Source organism: Oncorhynchus clarkii, chromosome 17, assembly GCF_045791955.1.
Source record: "Oncorhynchus clarkii lewisi isolate Uvic-CL-2024 chromosome 17, UVic_Ocla_1.0, whole genome shotgun sequence".
In the NCBI taxonomy this organism is placed as follows: Eukaryota; Metazoa; Chordata; class Actinopteri; order Salmoniformes; family Salmonidae; genus Oncorhynchus; species Oncorhynchus clarkii.
The window spans coordinates 47904516-47921391 of NC_092163.1; the positions used below are offsets into that span (position 1 = coordinate 47904516).

Consider the following 16876-nt stretch of genomic DNA (forward strand, 5'->3'; position numbering starts at 1 on the left):
ACTCAATTCGCCTTTGCACTCCTACACAGCGCATTGAAAAAAAAACTTTTGCGAATTGTAAAGTCTACAAAACTTAGTTCACTCTGTTCTTAGCAGATTCTAGTTTTGGTAACTGAAAACTGTATTGAGAGCAAATGTTTCATTGATTAGATAATTTGCAGAATGTCGGTTAATATCAATCTGGTTCCATCTTGTCCCACTGCCCGCCATGGGCTTCCTCTCACTACCATATTTGGTAGTGAGTGGAAACGCCAAGCGGATGCTTCACCTTTATACATCCAGTGAAATAACAATGAGACAGATATTTCTGTGATTACACCTTCTGTAGCGTATTTTGTTGACATTTGGAAAGTTTACCGACACATTTTTAGTTATTTTTAGTTAATGTTATGACATTTGGTATCCAACATGTACTTTACTCACATAAAAAGGTTGGATGGGAACCTGGTTCGTGTCAATCATTTATTTTCCAGCATTTTCAGTGTTTTATGTGGGCTCTAGTATGTGTAGCCTATGTTTGAATGTGTCTCAGTTACAATTGTATGAATGTGTTCACACTGCTGTATGTATGGTAGCGTTTGTTGTGCGAAGACCCAGGCAATTTATGAAAGAGGGTTGCCATGGCAACAGCAAGCGACAAGATGCTATTTGGCCGGTGATGCTGGAGAGAGAAGGGAGGGTTAGAAAGAGAGAGGGAATTAAGGGGGGGATGGAGAGAGGGAGTGACTGATAGACAGACTGAATGAAAAGGGGTAAGGGATTTTCATCTCCCCTGAGAGTGAGAGTGGAAGGAAGTGGTGGTGGCTGTGTTACCAGGTGTGGCCGGTGCGCACAGCAAAGCACAGGCAGTATATAATGTGTGCCTGTGGAGACTCCCTCAATGGGTGTGTGTGTCCAGAGAGAAGGGATTCAGTGTATGAGGGATCACATTGTCTGACTGGATTTGACTTCAACACTGCTTTACTCAGACCTCCAAAGACTCTTTTGATTGAGTCAGTGTCATCGTTTGTGTGGCCGTGTGTGTATGATGCTGCCTGTTGCCCAAATCAGGAATCGGTTCTCTGGATAGAGGAACTGTTATACACGATGTATGCATGCGTGCATTGCAGAATCAGCTTGTTAATGTTTTTATTTCCCATCCATCACTCCAGTCTTCTTTAGTATATTGACATGTGTTTAAGTGCCTGTGTTGTGTGGGGCTATGTTCCAAATGGCACCCTATTCCCTGCACTACTTTTGAACAGGGTGCCATTTGGGAGGCAGCCTGGGTCTCTGGAAGACAGTCTGGCCTTGGGCTGTCTAGTAAACAAAGGTAGCAAGTCCGTCCTGGAGTGCACACTGGTACATGTATGACCCTCAACCCATCTCAAAACCTTGTCTGCCTCTCAACTGGCTTCCTATACCCTATGGGTCCTGTTTTAAAATGTGTGCACTACATAGGGAATAGGGGTGCCATTTGAGATTGACACAAATCCATGTAAAGGATCGTCACATTCATTCTACACGTCTGCTCTCCTGCATACTGCATGGCCCTTAGTCTTCAGGTCTACATCTGAACAAATGCACTCTTATTGATTGGCTCTGTCACTATGAGGAATGACAGTGGCAGCTACTTTAAGGATGTGACAGTACCTACTAGTCCTCTTCCTCTCTGCTATGCAGTAGTGTGACTTGACTTAATCCTCTTGGACCCTTTGGTAACAAAGGGTGTCCACCATGGTTCTCCATCTCACTCTTTTCTGTGTGAGGGCTTTTGCAGTCGTGTACAAATAGAAGATTATGTGACTTTGAGAAAAGTCTATAAAGGAACAGATGACTACTCATTGGCAGTCACCTGTTGTGAAGACCCCTTTCTGTGCTTCTCATATATTATTGGACACCTCTGGGAAATGAAACAGTTACCTAGAAATCAGGATGCTTGGGGGATATCCTTGTTTTCACTCCGCTGTGAACACAGAAATTATCTCTCTCTCTCAAAAGTATACCCCCTTTTTTGGGGGCGCTTTCAAAAATAAGGTGAAAACTGGGGCTTGTATTGGAATTTTAGATTAATAAAACACGAGGTTGTTTGTTAATCATCTCGCATACATGCTCAGGCAAACACACACACACACACACACACACACACACACACACACACACACACACACATGGTACGCTAGCTCTGGGTTCCATCCACAGAGCTGCTAATGAACTTGAGCCTCACCACTGCAGCCCCACTGAGCCTGTGCAATTAATTTGCACTCCTCCTTTGCAGCTCTACCTCATTCTCTCACTCCATCTCTCCTTCTTCCCTTCCTCCCCTAACTCTATGTTCTGTGCCATCTGGACCTGCGACAGGGCACGTATGGGGGCACACACACTGCAGTGGAGGCAGTGGCCACTTGGAACAGCACGGCACGCCTCACAGCTTCAGAGTGCTGTGATGCGCGACGGCCGGTGACTTTGAAAGTCTCCCCTCCTCTAAGCAGAATTTAGGCAGGAGGCAGACCGGGAGAGGGAACATGTGATCATGCCATTGACCCTATGTATTAATCAGTCTCGCTTTCTTTCTCTCTCTTATAAACTCAGCAAAAAAAGAAACGTCCCTTTTGCAAATAACTTCACAGATCTTCATTGTAAAGGGTTTAAACACTGTTTAATGCTTGTTAAATGAACCATAAACAATTAATGAACATGCACCTGTGGAACGGTCGTTATGACACTGACATCTTATAGACGGTAGGCAAATAAAGTCAGTTATGAAAACTTAGGACATTAAAGAGGCCTTTCTACTGACTGAAAAACACCCAAAGAAAGATGCCCAGGGTCCCTGCTCATATATATATATATATATATATATATATATATATATATATATATATATATATATATATATATATATATATATATATATATATATATATATATATATATATAATCTCTCTTCCTAATAATCTCTCTTCCTCCCTCTTTCTGTATACAGCGGCGTGCACTAACAGTCAAGAATGGACCTTCAGTCGAACTGTCCAAGAGCTCCGTCTGGTGAGAGCAGTGTTATCATTGTTGTAGTCATTCCAGTAGAATAGGTAATACGTGTAGGCTTGGCTTCAACAAAGACAGTAACAGTGTATTATAATGTACTTTATAAACTGGGTGGTTTGTGCCCTGAATGCTGATTGGCTGACAGCCGTGGTATATCAGACCGTATACCACGGGTATGACAAAACATTTATTTTTACTGCTCTAATTACGTTAGTAACCAGTTTTATAATAGCAATAAGGCATCTCGGGGGTTTCTGGTATATGGCCAATATACCACAGCTAAGGGCTGTACCCAGGCACTCCGCATTACGTTGTGCATAAGAACAGCCCTTAGCCCTGGTATATTGGCCATATACCACACCCCCTCATGCCTTTTTGCTTAAGTATGCTATGATGACGTTAATAGTAGTAGTTGTAGAAGAGTAGGGCAAACATGTCACTCTAATAGAAAGAGTGGGGTAAACGTTTGTGTGTGTGTGTGTGTGTGTGTGTGTGTGTACCCAGGGGGTGTTGGGAGGTCTCCGCAGTGGAAAGTCAGCCTTGGTCCACAGACACATGACCGGGAGCTACCTCCCCCTGGAGAACCCAGATGGTGAGTTTGACATCATCTCCACACAGACAAACTGTGCTGTGTACTTAAAGGGGCAATCGGCAGTTCAAACAACAGCAAATCGTACACCCTGCCAGTGTTTTGGCAAATAGCTGAGGGATGGGTGTGGAAAATGTATCCACTCTCAAATTCATAGTTAGATCTATGGATTCCTGTATAGACAATACTACTAACACAAAGGGCTTCTTGTAATGATCTTGGCCTCTCTCTCTCTCGCACTCTCTCACGCTTGCTCACTCACGCTTTCTCTCTCTCTCTTGCTCTCTCTCTTGTTCTCTCTGTCTCTCAGAGGGCAGGTATAAGAAGGAGGTGCTGGTTGATGGTAACAGTCACATGTTGCTGATCAGGGAGGAGACAGGACCCCCAGATGCACAGGTAGGTGGAGGCTTTACTGACTACAGACTGATGAGTAGTGAGTCTCCTTTAAAACACAGAGTTGACAGGTGTTCACTCTGACACAGTGAAATGAATCTATACGTTCTCCTTGTACTCGCTCTATTTAATTCCTTCTCTCCCAATTTGTCTACCTCCTTTTCCCTCTCCCATCCTCCCCTGCCGTCTCACCCCCTCCCCTCCAGATGGCTAACTGGGTGGACGGGGTCATCCTGGTCTTCAGTCTGGAGAATGAGGCCAGTTTCCAGGAAGTTTACAGGAACTACAGCGAGCTGGGCTCTCACCGCAACATTGCTGAGATCCCCTTCATAGTCGTGGGCACCCAAGGTAAGACCTTACGCATACCCAAACAACCCATGTTATTCTAAAGATAACATCATGTGGACTCTATATGGGTTTATGAAGGTTTCCAATTAGATGTAGTGTTGGTGTAGTTTCCCAATGGGGTGTAGTGTTGATGTAACTTGGAATGTAGTGTTTAAAAAAAAAAAAAGGAAAAAAAAGGACCCCCTTTTTCTCCCCAATTTCGTGGTATCCAATTGTCCCATCGCTGCAACTCCCGTACGGACTCGGGAGTATCAAAGGTCGAGAGCCATGCGTCCTCCGAAACACGACCCAGCCAAGCCGCACTGTTTCTTGACACAATGCCCGCTTAACCCGGAAGCCAGCCGCACCAATGTGTCGGAGGAAACACTGTACACCTGGCGACCGTGTCAGCGTGCATTGCGCCCGGCCCGTCACAGGAGTTGCTAGTGCATGATGGGACAAGAACATCCCTGCCAAATCCTCCCCTAACCCGGACAACGCTGGGCCAATTGTGCACCGTCCCATGGGTCTCCCGGTCGCGGCCGGCAGCGACAGAGCCTGGATTCGAACCAGGATCTCTAGTGACACAGCGATGCAGTGCCTTAGACTACTGCGCCACTCGGAAGGCTCTTGGAATGTAGTGTTGATGTAGTTCCTCCTTCCTCCAGATAAAATCACCAGCACCAACCCTCGGGTGATAGAGGACGCCAGGGCCAGACAGCTGTGTTCAGACGTGAGGCGCTGTACCTACTACGAGACTTGCGCTACCTACGGCCTCAACGTCAACCGCGTCTTCACCGAGGGTGAGGACATGCGCGCATGCACACATACACACACACACACTGCTCCTTTTCAGTTCTTTCAGTACAATGTTGCTGCTTAACTTGGAATTTGACTGAATCAACCAATTAAATGAATTGCATATTCATCTATAGGAGGATCTAGAAAGATGACGGTCTGACGAGTAGTGTTTGTATTTGTCCTGTCTCTATCTCTCTCTCTCTACCACAGCTGCCCACAAGATCATGGCAGTGAAGAAGCAGGCAGCTCTATTGGCCTCCTGTAAATCCCTGCCCAACTCTCCCAGTCACTCTGGAGGCTCTACGCCAGTGTCAGGAGTCTTTCCTGGGCAGGTACAGCAACAACTTTGGCCTCTAGTCCTCCATACTGGAGATGAGGCACTGGCCCAAATCAATAGGATGTTAATAATGTTGGACTGGAAGTGTTCAGATCAGGGCCTAATCAGATATATAGATTTTGTTTCCATATTTATTTCAGATCTTCTGACATCATTCTTTGCTCTCTGTAATCTCTCACTCTCTCTCTTCAAATTTGTCTGTCACTCTCTCTCTCTCTCTGTCTCTCTCAGGCCAGTAATGGTGGTCAGAGCAGTGACTACTCGTCTTCTCTGCCCTCCACCCCAGTGATCAGTCATAAGGAGATCGGTGGGGCAGCAGGCGGGGAGAGGCTGGGCAGCGCCACCCCAGGGTCTGTCCGCAGCGCCTCCCGGCGACGCACCGGCTCCCGCTTCACGGTAACATATACACACGCAAGCCCCCCCCCCCCCCCCCCCCCACACACACACACACACTTTCACGTTCACTGACTTTAGTTTCCTCATCAACCAATCCATACCCCTCTCAGGGGCCCTGTGCTTTCTTTGAAATGTACTCTTCTTAGCCTCTCTGTCTGTATATTTCTCTCAATCTCTCGCACTCTGTTTTCTCCTGTTAATTGTTGTCGTTTGTCCTGTGCCCTGTTTGCAGGGCCGTAGGGGCAGTGACTCGGAGAGGAGGAGTACAGACAGTAAGACAGGAGACCTGGGCAGTGGACGCTCCATCCCCATTAAACAGGTGGGTGACAGTACATCCTGTAGGAGCTGTGTAGAGGGGAACTCACCGCAGTCTTTTGGAGCTCACCACAAACAATGAACTAACATCATGGAGCTAGGAGAGGGACTCAACTTACCTTTGAGAATTTGGCATAAGAGTGACGAACGATAACAAAGAACAGATAAAGAATGTTATCCTTGTCTCCTCTCCTCCACCAGAGTGTCCTGCTGAAGCGCAGTGGCAGCTCCCTCAACAAGGAATGGAAGAAGAAATACGTCACGCTGTCCAACAACGGCATGCTCTCCTATCACTCAAGCGTCAATGTGAGTCAATGCACTGACACACAGTGCTACACTATAGTCTAGCTGTTTGTATGGACACATCCCTAATAACCTCACATATACTGTAGCTGATTAGAGACACACACTTATGATAGAGCTTCCTTAGATTGAGAAATGGAGTTTGTCTTTTTGACCACATGACCTGACAGGGAAAACTCTGGGCTCTATGACAGGGACTTTGGAGTATGGTTGGATAATGAATCCCAGAGTTGGCTAAAGAGTATGGTTTGTGGGTCGTTCCACGAAATGAGTGCCATTGATATTTTAATTACAAATATTTCATTTTAAAAGCCTTTTATATTCAATGAATTGCCATTACATTTTTTTTATATGAATAAAGACAGCATTTTGACATGTTCCTCTGTGCACCCTCTTTGACTTCTAGGAAGATGTTAACCCACTTAATCCCAGAATTTCACCAAGTTCTCACCATCATTGTGAATCCCTAGTTGTTATGTTGCTTTCACAGTCATTTCTGGTGATGTATTATTTGTTACCCATAGATAGACAGGCTAGAATAACACGTCAACCCTGTTACCCATAGATAGACAGGCTTGAATAACACGTCAACCCTGTTACCCATAGATAGACAGGCTAGAATAACACGTCAACCCTGTTACCCATAGATAGACACGCTAGAATAACACGTCAACCCTGTTACCCATAGATAGACAGGCTAGAATAACACGTCAACCCTGTTACCCATAGATAGACAGGCTTGAATAACACGTCAACCCTGTTACCCATAGATAGACAGGCTAGAATAACACGTCAACCCTGTTACCCATAGATAGACAGGCTAGAATAACACGTCAACCCTGTTACCCATAGATAGACAGGCTAGAATAACACGTCAACCCTGTTACCCATAGATAGACAGGCTAGAATAACACGTCAACCCTGTTACCCATAGATAGACAGGCTAGAATAACACGTCAACCCTGTTACCCATAGATAGACAGGCTTGAATAACACGTCAACCCTGTTACCCATAGATAGACAGGCTAGAATAACACGTCAACCCTGTTACCCATAGATAGACAGGCTAGAATAACACGTCAACCCTGTTACCCATAGATAGACAGGCTAGAATAACACGTCAACCCTGTTACCCATAGATAGACAGGCTAGAACAACACGTCAACCCTGTTACCCATAGATAGACAGGCTAGAATAACACGTCAACCCTGTTACCCATAGATAGACAGGCTAGAATAACACGTCAACCCTGTTACCCATAGATAGACAGGCTAGAATAACACGTCAACCCTGTTACCCATAGATAGACAGGCTAGAATAACACGTCAACCCTGTTACCCATAGATAGACAGGCTAGAATAACACGTCAACCCTGTTACCCATAGATAGACACGCTAGAACAACACGTCAACCCTGTTACCCATAGATAGACACGCTAGAACAACACGTCAACCCTGTTACCCATAGATAGACAGGCTAGAATAACACGTCAACCCTGTTACCCATAGATAGACAGGCTAGAATAACACGTCAACCCTGTTACCCATAGATAGACAGGCTAGAATAACACGTCAACCCTGTTACCCATAGATAGACAGGCTAGAATAACACGTCAACCCTGTTACCCATAGATAGACAGGCTAGAATAACACGTCAACCCTGTTACCCATAGATAGACAGGCTAGAATAACACGTCAACCCTGTTACCCATAGATAGACAGGCTAGAATAACACGTCAACCCTGTTACCCATAGATAGACAGGCTTGAATAACACGTCAACCCTGTTACCCATAGATAGACAGGCTAGAATAACACGTCAACCCTGTTACCCATAGATAGACAGGCTAGAATAACACGTCAACCCTGTTACCCATAGATAGACAGGCTAGAATAACACATCAACCCTGTTACCCATAGATAGACAGGCTAGAATAACACGTCAACCCTGTTACCCATAGATAGACACGCTAGAACAACACGTCAACCCTGTTACCCATAGATAGACAGGCTAGAACAACACGTCAACCCTGTTACCCATAGATAGACAGGCTAGAACAACACGTCAAACCTGTTACCCATAGATAGACAGGCTAGAATAACACGTCAACCCTGTTACCCATAGATAGACAGGCTAGAATAACACATCAACCCTGTTACCCATAGATAGACAGGCTAGAATAACACATCAACCCTGTTACCCATAGATAGACAGGCTAGAAGTGTTTTAACAATATATTTTTTGGGGGAAGCTTGCATTCAATTGCCCCTCCCTGTTGCACACAACAAGCTTGTCACAAAGGGATTCATGGCTGATTTAAGATGAAATCGTCAACCCTGTTACTTTACTTGCACTTATTATTTTTATTTAACCTCCTTGAGATGTTAATTTTTATTAAGTTGAACATGTGCTCTTTTTGACAGAATGTAAAAACTATGTGAAACAAAATGTTTTTTCCCCACCAAAGTTACACTGCTCAAAAGGCAGCCAATTGGTGTAACGACCCTTGTATAACCTGCTGAACACTGTATTGAATCACAGAACGGATTGAACCATGCTACAATACCACTATATATTTTCTGTAATGGTTGACCTTTCCCCCTGACCTGGCAGGACTACATGCAGAATGCCCATGGGAAGGAAATGGACATGCTGCGGGTGACTGTGAAGGTGCCAGGGAAACGTCCGCCTCGTGCTGGTGCTGTCCCTTCCTGTGGCCCTCCGCCTGGCCTCAATGGCCTGGTCAAAGATGTACAGGTGCCTGAGGGGGCCAGTGCAGGTAAAAGGGGCCCCAAAAGGACAGCCACTCTCTCTTTATCACTCTCTCTCCCCTTTCATTATCCTTCTCTCTGAATCTAATCTAGAGCATATTCTCTCTATCCATCTTGATGTCTCACTGTTTTGCCATCATTCTCCCTGTAACTTACTCTTCTTTCATCCATCTCTTACTCTTCTTTCATCCACCCCTTCTCTTCTTTCATCCATCTCTCACCAGATTTGGGATGTAGAAAAACATTGCACTTATGTAATAGAACTTAAATAAGCACTTGTCAACTTTTTGAGTGATCTACATTCTTTGCTTTGATCACTGAATTGTCATGAGTGTCTTTATGTAATATTTATTTTAAATGTATTTCTCTCTCCCCCATAGTCCCTGGTAGTGGCAGTAACCTCCTGCCGGTAGAGGAGGGGGCGGGAGGAGGGTTGTCAGAGGGGTGCAGAGGGGTGCAGCTCTGTCCCTCTACTGTCTCCTACAGGGCCCAAAGTGTGGGTACGTACACCCCCCTCATCCTCTGTGGACTTTGTTTATTTATTTTGTCACTTTTGAATTTGCTTGCTCCTCTAGTGTACGCTTATGAGTTATTGTGGATATGATTCTCCACTAGATTCACATACCCTGTGATTTTTTTTGTACTTTTATACCATATGACACAAACGTATTTCCTGTGCTTGTGTGCCTGTGGCAGACACTGCCATCGAGGGTGTGTCCAACCCCTCCTCCTCTAAAGACACAGGTCCCGCCTCCCCGATGGTTGACAGGAAGAAGCATCGCAAGAAGAAGAGCATGAACCTGAAAGGAGACACAGCAATTGGCCAAGCAGATGGTAAGCTTCCAACAGTAGTGTATTCAGGGTTTAGTGAGGTTAAACATTCAGAACATTGCAGATAGAACTGCATGAGATTCAATAGAATGTGTTTTACACATTACATTTCTATCTGAACATTGCATCCTCTTGTTCAAATCTTTGTTGAGGAATTTTAGACTTTGTGTAGACTTTGTTTGTGGATAAACTTGGAACTAAATTTGAAAGTGAACCGGGAATGGATCAATACTGAACAGACGTCTAAAGAAAAACATTGCTCATCTGTTATTGCCCTACTGCTTGAAAATGTCTACTTATTTTCTCCAAAATATCTGCCGTTTTTCCTGTGCTCCTTCATTCTCTCTCTCTCCCCTTTGCTTTCCTGGGACGTCTGATCTGCTAATCTCATACCCTGTAGCAAAGCGCAAAATGTGGAAACTAAAAAGCTTTGGTAGCTTAAGAAACATAAACAAGACAGGTAATGAGGGTGTGTTTCTGTCTGTCTGTCAGCCCTGCTTTTCATCCTGTCTGCATGTCTCTGTCCATCTGTCTTGTATGTCTGTCCTGCTGCCTGTTTTTCTGTTTGTCAATTTCTCTGTCACTGTGTCTGCTTTTAAGATGCAGTAGCACCATATTGAGTTCTCTTTTGAGCAGTGTTCATTTTGGCAGCTATTTTAGATTTAGTTTGTCTTAGTTTCAGTCTTAAAATAGCTAGTCACATCTGAGTAATTTCATCTTTAGTTTTAGTTATTATCAGTCGCCTAAAACTAACGTTTTAGTCAGACATTTTAGATACACAAGTCAGTGTATTTCTATCTATTAAATAATGATTATTCAGGCTACCTTGTACTTTCATCATGTGCACATTCAGACAGCCTTGTCCAACTATGCCCTCATATACCTTAGCTGGCAACATTGATATTGTGGCAGATTGTAACCAATGCCAGCCATAATTAATAATATAGGCTATACAGCCTTGGCTACAGGTTAAACTATTTACAGCTCTGATTTTCTCCCCATTCGGTGGTTTCCTTGAAAATAAAATAGTTTGAGCTTTACAAAAAATGCCAGACGTATTAATGTACTCCTAATATTCAACAAATAGCATTCGTTTTTCCCCCATAGGAAACACAACTCGTATTTGCGGACCGCGGCGCGGGAACGGCAATACAGATGAATGAATAACAGTGCACGTGGAAAAATAGAGCCTACGTGAATGTAAGAGAGAGGATAAAACATTGTTACTAGTTTAGGTCAGTTACAAGTCAAATGTCCTGGCTTCGCATCAGTTCAAAAGATTGACGAGTGATTGAAGTGACCGCCTGGGATCTTTGCGGGAGTGCTGAACAGATCAGCTCAATCAGACCACACAACTGAAAGATGACAATTCTGCCAATGAGAGGATTGCATGAAATATTCTGCATGCATGCTTATGATTGGACAAAACAGATGAAAAGGAGCTTCAAATTAAATGTACATTAGTCTCAGGTGGAATTCTCGTCTTGTCACATTTTCGTCGACTAAAATGGAAAGTAATTTGTAATAGTTGTAGTTTTTCCCCCAGGGCATCTCATCTCGTTATCGTCATAGTTTAGTTAGGAAAAATAGGCTGTTGATTAGTATTTTTCATCATAGTTATTGTTGACGAAATTAACACTGCTCTTGAGTCTCTAAGAGAAAGCGCCTATCTCCATTCAGTAATAGTCTTCTCTCCATATACTCCATGCATCTTCATTTGTCTATCATGACAGCAATGCAATAATGCATGCCGATGTCTACTTAGCAGATAAGTGCTGTTTGGCGATCCACCACCAATCATCATTGTGATGGAGGAAGAAACCCTCTGAATCCACTGTATGGTAATTTGTCATTAGGGCCATGAGTTTAACCTGACCTCAGGCCTAATTGGACCAGGTCATGTAGTCAACTCAGGGTCCTATTTATCATGTTTTTCCTGTCTCTAATACAAGCCTATATATTATCTGTGTTCTGTTATCAGACGAGGATAACTTTGACTTCCTTATCGTGTCAAGCACGGGCCAGACGTGGCACTTTGAGGCCCAGAGTGTGGAGGAAAGGGACGCCTGGGTGACTGCCATCGAGAGCCAGATCCTGGCCAGCCTGCAGCTGTGTGAGAGCAGCAAGAACAAGGCAAGGATGCAGACGTACACACACAAATCAAATCCCATTGTATTGGTCACATGCACATGGTTAGCAGATGTTATTGCAAGTGTAGTGAAATGCTTGTGCTTCTAGTTCCGACAGTGCAGCAATATCTAACATGTAATCTAACAATTCCTCAACAACTTCATAATACACACACATCTAAGTAAAGGAATGGAATAAGAATATATACATATAAATATATGGATGAGCAATGACTGAGCGGCATTGGCAAGATGCAATAGATGGTATAAAAGACAGTATATACATATGAGATGAGTAATGCAAGATACGTAAACATTATTAAAGTGGCAAATGATTTCAAGTCAATATGTAGGCAGCAGCCTCTGTGCTAGTGATGGCTGTTTAACAGTCTGATGGCCTTGAGATAGAAGCTGTTTTTCAGTCTCTCGGTCCCAGCTTTGATGCACATGTACTGGCCTCGCCTTCTGGATGGTAAGCGGGGTGAACAGGCAGTGGCTCGGATGGTTGTTGTCCGCGCGTACACAGAGACACACAGGCACACACATACACTCACACACGCATTACAAGAAAATATCATCTGCATCTGGCAAAGTGTTTGTCTAGGAAACCAGCTATTACTAAGGAGAAACTAATTGTGTGTTTGTGTGTTCTTCAGGCTCGTAAGAACAGCCAGAGTGAAGCTGTGGCGCTGCAGGCTATCCGTAACGCCAAGGGCAACAGCCTCTGTGTGGACTGTGAAGCACCTAGTTAGTCAACTCATTCATTACTGTTGGTTGTATCTCACTTTTCTGCTCTCTGTTTATTCAATTTCTCTTTCCTTTCGTGCTCTACTGCTTTTTCTGCTTTCTCTTCTGTTACGAATCCCTTTTGGCCCAACAGTCTAGGGGGGATGGTAGTGAGACCCGTAACATAACTCATGTAAATTATAATAGCGACAAAGTAAAAGTGAATGAAATAACCACGACAACCGAAATAATACCGTCAAACTCAGGGTTTATTTATAAACACACGGTAATGGGGGGAGCAGGAAAAGGGGCTGAGCTGGACCCAAGGAAAGAAACAATATGCAAAAACACCCCTAAGCTAGACTAGCCTATTTCAACAACAGCTAACTAACTAACCAAAAATACAGTGGGTGGTCCACCCAGTTCTAACTAGTGTTTTTAACAAAGTTTACCTACGGGTAGTGTATGCCCATGGGCGACTTGTCTTGGTTTCCCCTTTTTCCCACCAGCAAACACCATAAGCAAAAACAATACTCACAGGAGATGACAAAGTGCTTTGGAGGTGCTCAAACAAAAGAAGAGGTTAATTAATACACAAAGAGAGATCTACATACATGGCATTTACAAAGAGATTGTGCTACTGAAATCTATCAAGAACAGCTATCTACCAACATGGTATTACAAAGAGATTGAGCTCCTGAACAAACAAATGATGGGGTTTTTAAACCATGGGGAAGGAACTGTGATAGGGTAGGAAACAGGAGGAGGTGTGTCTTCTGATTGATGGGTTGATTGTTGACTGATTGGGGAGTGATGATTTTCACCTGTGAGGGGAGAATGAGAGAAAAGAAACACACACACACACAGGATACACACACAGGATAACTGTATCCGTAACACTCCCACCCTTAAAAGAGCAACCCTAGGGGGATTTGCGACTACAGTATTTAAATGAACACTCACAACAAATCAACAACCTTGCAAAACATACAGAAATCATCTTCACACACGAGACAAAGCATCTGCCAACACATTATCTGAACCCTTTTTGTGGCGGATCTCCAAATTATAATTTTGTACAATCAGCGCCCAACGCATAAGGCGCTGGTTCTGGTTGTACATTCGGTGGAGAAAAACTAAGGGGTTATGGTCAGTATACACAATCACTGGTAGGGCACTGGAACCAATGTATACTTCGAAGTATTGCAGAGCCAACAACAAAGCAAGAGCTTCTTGTTCTATTGTCGCATAGTTTGTTTGACATTTATTAAATTTACGGGAAAAATAACAAACAGGATGATCCACTCCACTCTTGTCCTGCTGCAGTAGAACAGCACCAGCACCTCTGGCACTAGCATCTACCTCAAGCTTGAACAGTTGTTCAAAATCCGGAGCAGCAAGTACAGGGGTACTACATAAGAGTGCTTTCGCTGATTCAAAAGCTCTCTTACAATCAGGGGACCACACAAATGGTCTTGCCGGACTGAGCAAATCAGTCAATGGAGCAACTACCGCAGAGAAATTTTTGCAGAAGCTACGGTAGTAGCCAACCATCCCTAAAAAGCGGCGTAGCTCTCGTCTAGTGGTAGGTGCAGGGAATGCAGTTATAGCCAAGACCTTGGCATCAACAGGGCGCACCTGTCCATGGCCAACCTCTTTACCGAGATAGGTAACAGTAGCCTTCCCAAACTCGCACTTTGCCAAGTTCAGGGTTAGAGAAGCAGCTGCCAACCGTTCACATACTACCCTTAGCAAGTCAACATGATCTGACCACTCAGACGAATAAATCACTAGGTCATCAAGGTATGCACTACAATTAGGAACGCCAGCTAATACGGAGTTAACCAGTCGTTGGAAAGTGGCTGGTGCATTTCGCATCCCAAAAGCCATGACTGAGTACTGTAGGAAGTTATCTGGGGTCACAAAGGCAGAAATCTCAGAAGCACGTGAAGTTAACGGAACCTGCCAGTAACCTTTTAAGAGGTCCAACTTGGTTACATACTTAGCAGCACCAATAGTGTCGATACAGTCGTCCAGTCTGGGTAACGGGAACGAATCTGGCATTGTGACAGAATTTACCTTTCGATAATCCGTACATAACCTGGACGTACCATCAGGTTTAGGAACCAGAATGCAAGGAGAACTCCAAGGGCTTGAACTTGGCTTAGCCAGGTCATTCTCCAACAAATATCTCACCTCATCCCTCATTATCTTCCTCTTGGAAGCGTTGATACGATATGGGTGTTGCTTGATAGGTGTAGCATTTCCAACATTAATGTCATGTTCCAACACATTTGTGCGAGTAGGAACGTCATTAAAGAGACATGGAAAACTGTGTAGTAGCCTCACAATATCATTAGCCTGTCCATCCGGTAAATGAACCAGACCTGACTGGATAGACAGCAGCATTTCTGAGTTGGGCAATCTCACACACTGCTGCTGAGTATTGCGCAACTCCAAGCCATCAACATCATCAATATGACAGTCCACTATCATCGCAGTAGTAGCAGAGGAGACAGCAGTACCTTCCTCAGTTTTTGAACTATCTAACTGTGTGATGGGTCGGGTGTGGTATGCTTTCAACATGTTAATGTGACACACACGAGATTGGCGTTTTCTATCAGGAGTTTGAAGCACATAGTCAGATTCACTTATTTTCTTTTCAATTAAATAAGGACCAGAGAAACGAGCTGACAGTGAAGATCCTGGAACAGGTAATAACACCAGTACTTGGTCACCTGGCTGTAGTGGACGAGAAACAGCCTCTTTATCATAGTGTCTTTTCATGCTCCTCTGTGAGGAAGACAGAGCTTCCTTTGCAAGAGCACAAGCTTGGTGTAGGCGCTCACGAAAGCGACTAACATAGTCCAACACATTCTCATCTCTGGTACACAACTCTTGGGACAAGAACTGTTCTTTAAGGACTTTCATTGGTCCTCTTACTGTGTGACCAAACACTAGTTCAGCCGGGCTGAAACCTAGGGACTCCTGCACAGTTTCACGAGCAGCAAACAAAACTAGAGGAACTCCCTCATCCCAATCTTTCTCAGATTCCAAACAATATTTACGTAGCATAGACTTCAGTGTCTGATGCCATCTTTCAAGCGCACCCTGAGACTCTGGGTGATAGGCGCTTGATACACGGTGCGTAATTGATAAGCATTTTAACACCTGCTTGAAGAGCTTGGATAGGAAATTGGTACCTTGATCGCTTTGTACCACCTTAGGTAACCCGAATGTCGTGAAGAATTTTATTAAGGCTTTACTCACTATCGGAGCTGTAATCCTTCTCAGAGGAATAGCCTCGGGGTATCTTGTAGCCATACACATTATCGTTAACAAAAACTGGTTACCCGATTTTGTCTTCGGTAACGGTCCGACACAATCAACCACCACATGCTCAAATGGTTCACCTATGACAGGTATGGGACAAAGAGGAGCGGGAGGAATAACCTGATTTGGTTTTCCTGTTATCTGACATGTGTGGCATGTCCGACAGAACTGAGACACATCTTGTTTTAAACCCGGCCAAAAGAAATGTCGAAGGATCCGATCATACGTCTTTGTAATTCCTAAATGACCAGACCACTGGTGATCATGAGCAAGGGATAACACATTTTGTCGAAAGGCTGTAGGAATCACTATTTGGTAAACAGCATTCCAATCTCCACCCGCGTCAACATGGGATTTCCATTTACGCATGAGGAGATTACCATCAATGAAGTAAGCCACGTTCTTCTTCTTCACTTCTTCCAATGAGACAACACTAGAAAAACATTTAGCAAGTTTGTCGTCAACCTTTTGGTTAGCAATCAGCTGCTCACGAGTGACTGGTAACTGTATTGCATCAGCAATAAGTTCAACGTTCTTTGATTCTTTCCTGGGCTGTTTGTCAGAGGCGATCAGCTTCTCAGAGGTATCACACAATCCATCCT

The 16876-nt window shown here is 44.1% G+C and overlaps 1 protein-coding gene across 2 annotated transcripts in view; it reads left to right on the forward strand.

Annotated features, from left to right (window-relative positions):
* The window catches only part of LOC139369783 (arf-GAP with GTPase, ANK repeat and PH domain-containing protein 1-like), a 64636-nt gene that overhangs the window by 40736 nt on the left and 7024 nt on the right, over positions 1-16876 (forward strand). Inside the window, exons 2-16 of one of the 2 annotated variants that reach the window (XM_071109050.1) lie at positions 2966-3024; positions 3529-3616; positions 3924-4009; positions 4213-4354; positions 5002-5136; positions 5345-5466; positions 5703-5867; positions 6100-6186; positions 6384-6488; positions 9098-9263; positions 9636-9755; positions 9952-10089; positions 10487-10546; positions 12068-12219; positions 12872-12962. In XM_071109050.1, the coding sequence (XP_070965151.1) occupies positions 2966-3024; positions 3529-3616; positions 3924-4009; positions 4213-4354; positions 5002-5136; positions 5345-5466; positions 5703-5867; positions 6100-6186; positions 6384-6488; positions 9098-9263; positions 9636-9755; positions 9952-10089; positions 10487-10546; positions 12068-12219; positions 12872-12962 (1716 nt within the window). The remainder of the gene's footprint in view (positions 1-2965; positions 3025-3528; positions 3617-3923; positions 4010-4212; positions 4355-5001; positions 5137-5344; positions 5467-5702; positions 5868-6099; positions 6187-6383; positions 6489-9097; positions 9264-9635; positions 9756-9951; positions 10090-10486; positions 10547-12067; positions 12220-12871; positions 12963-16876) is intronic. The other variant, XM_071109051.1, reaches the window with a different exon arrangement.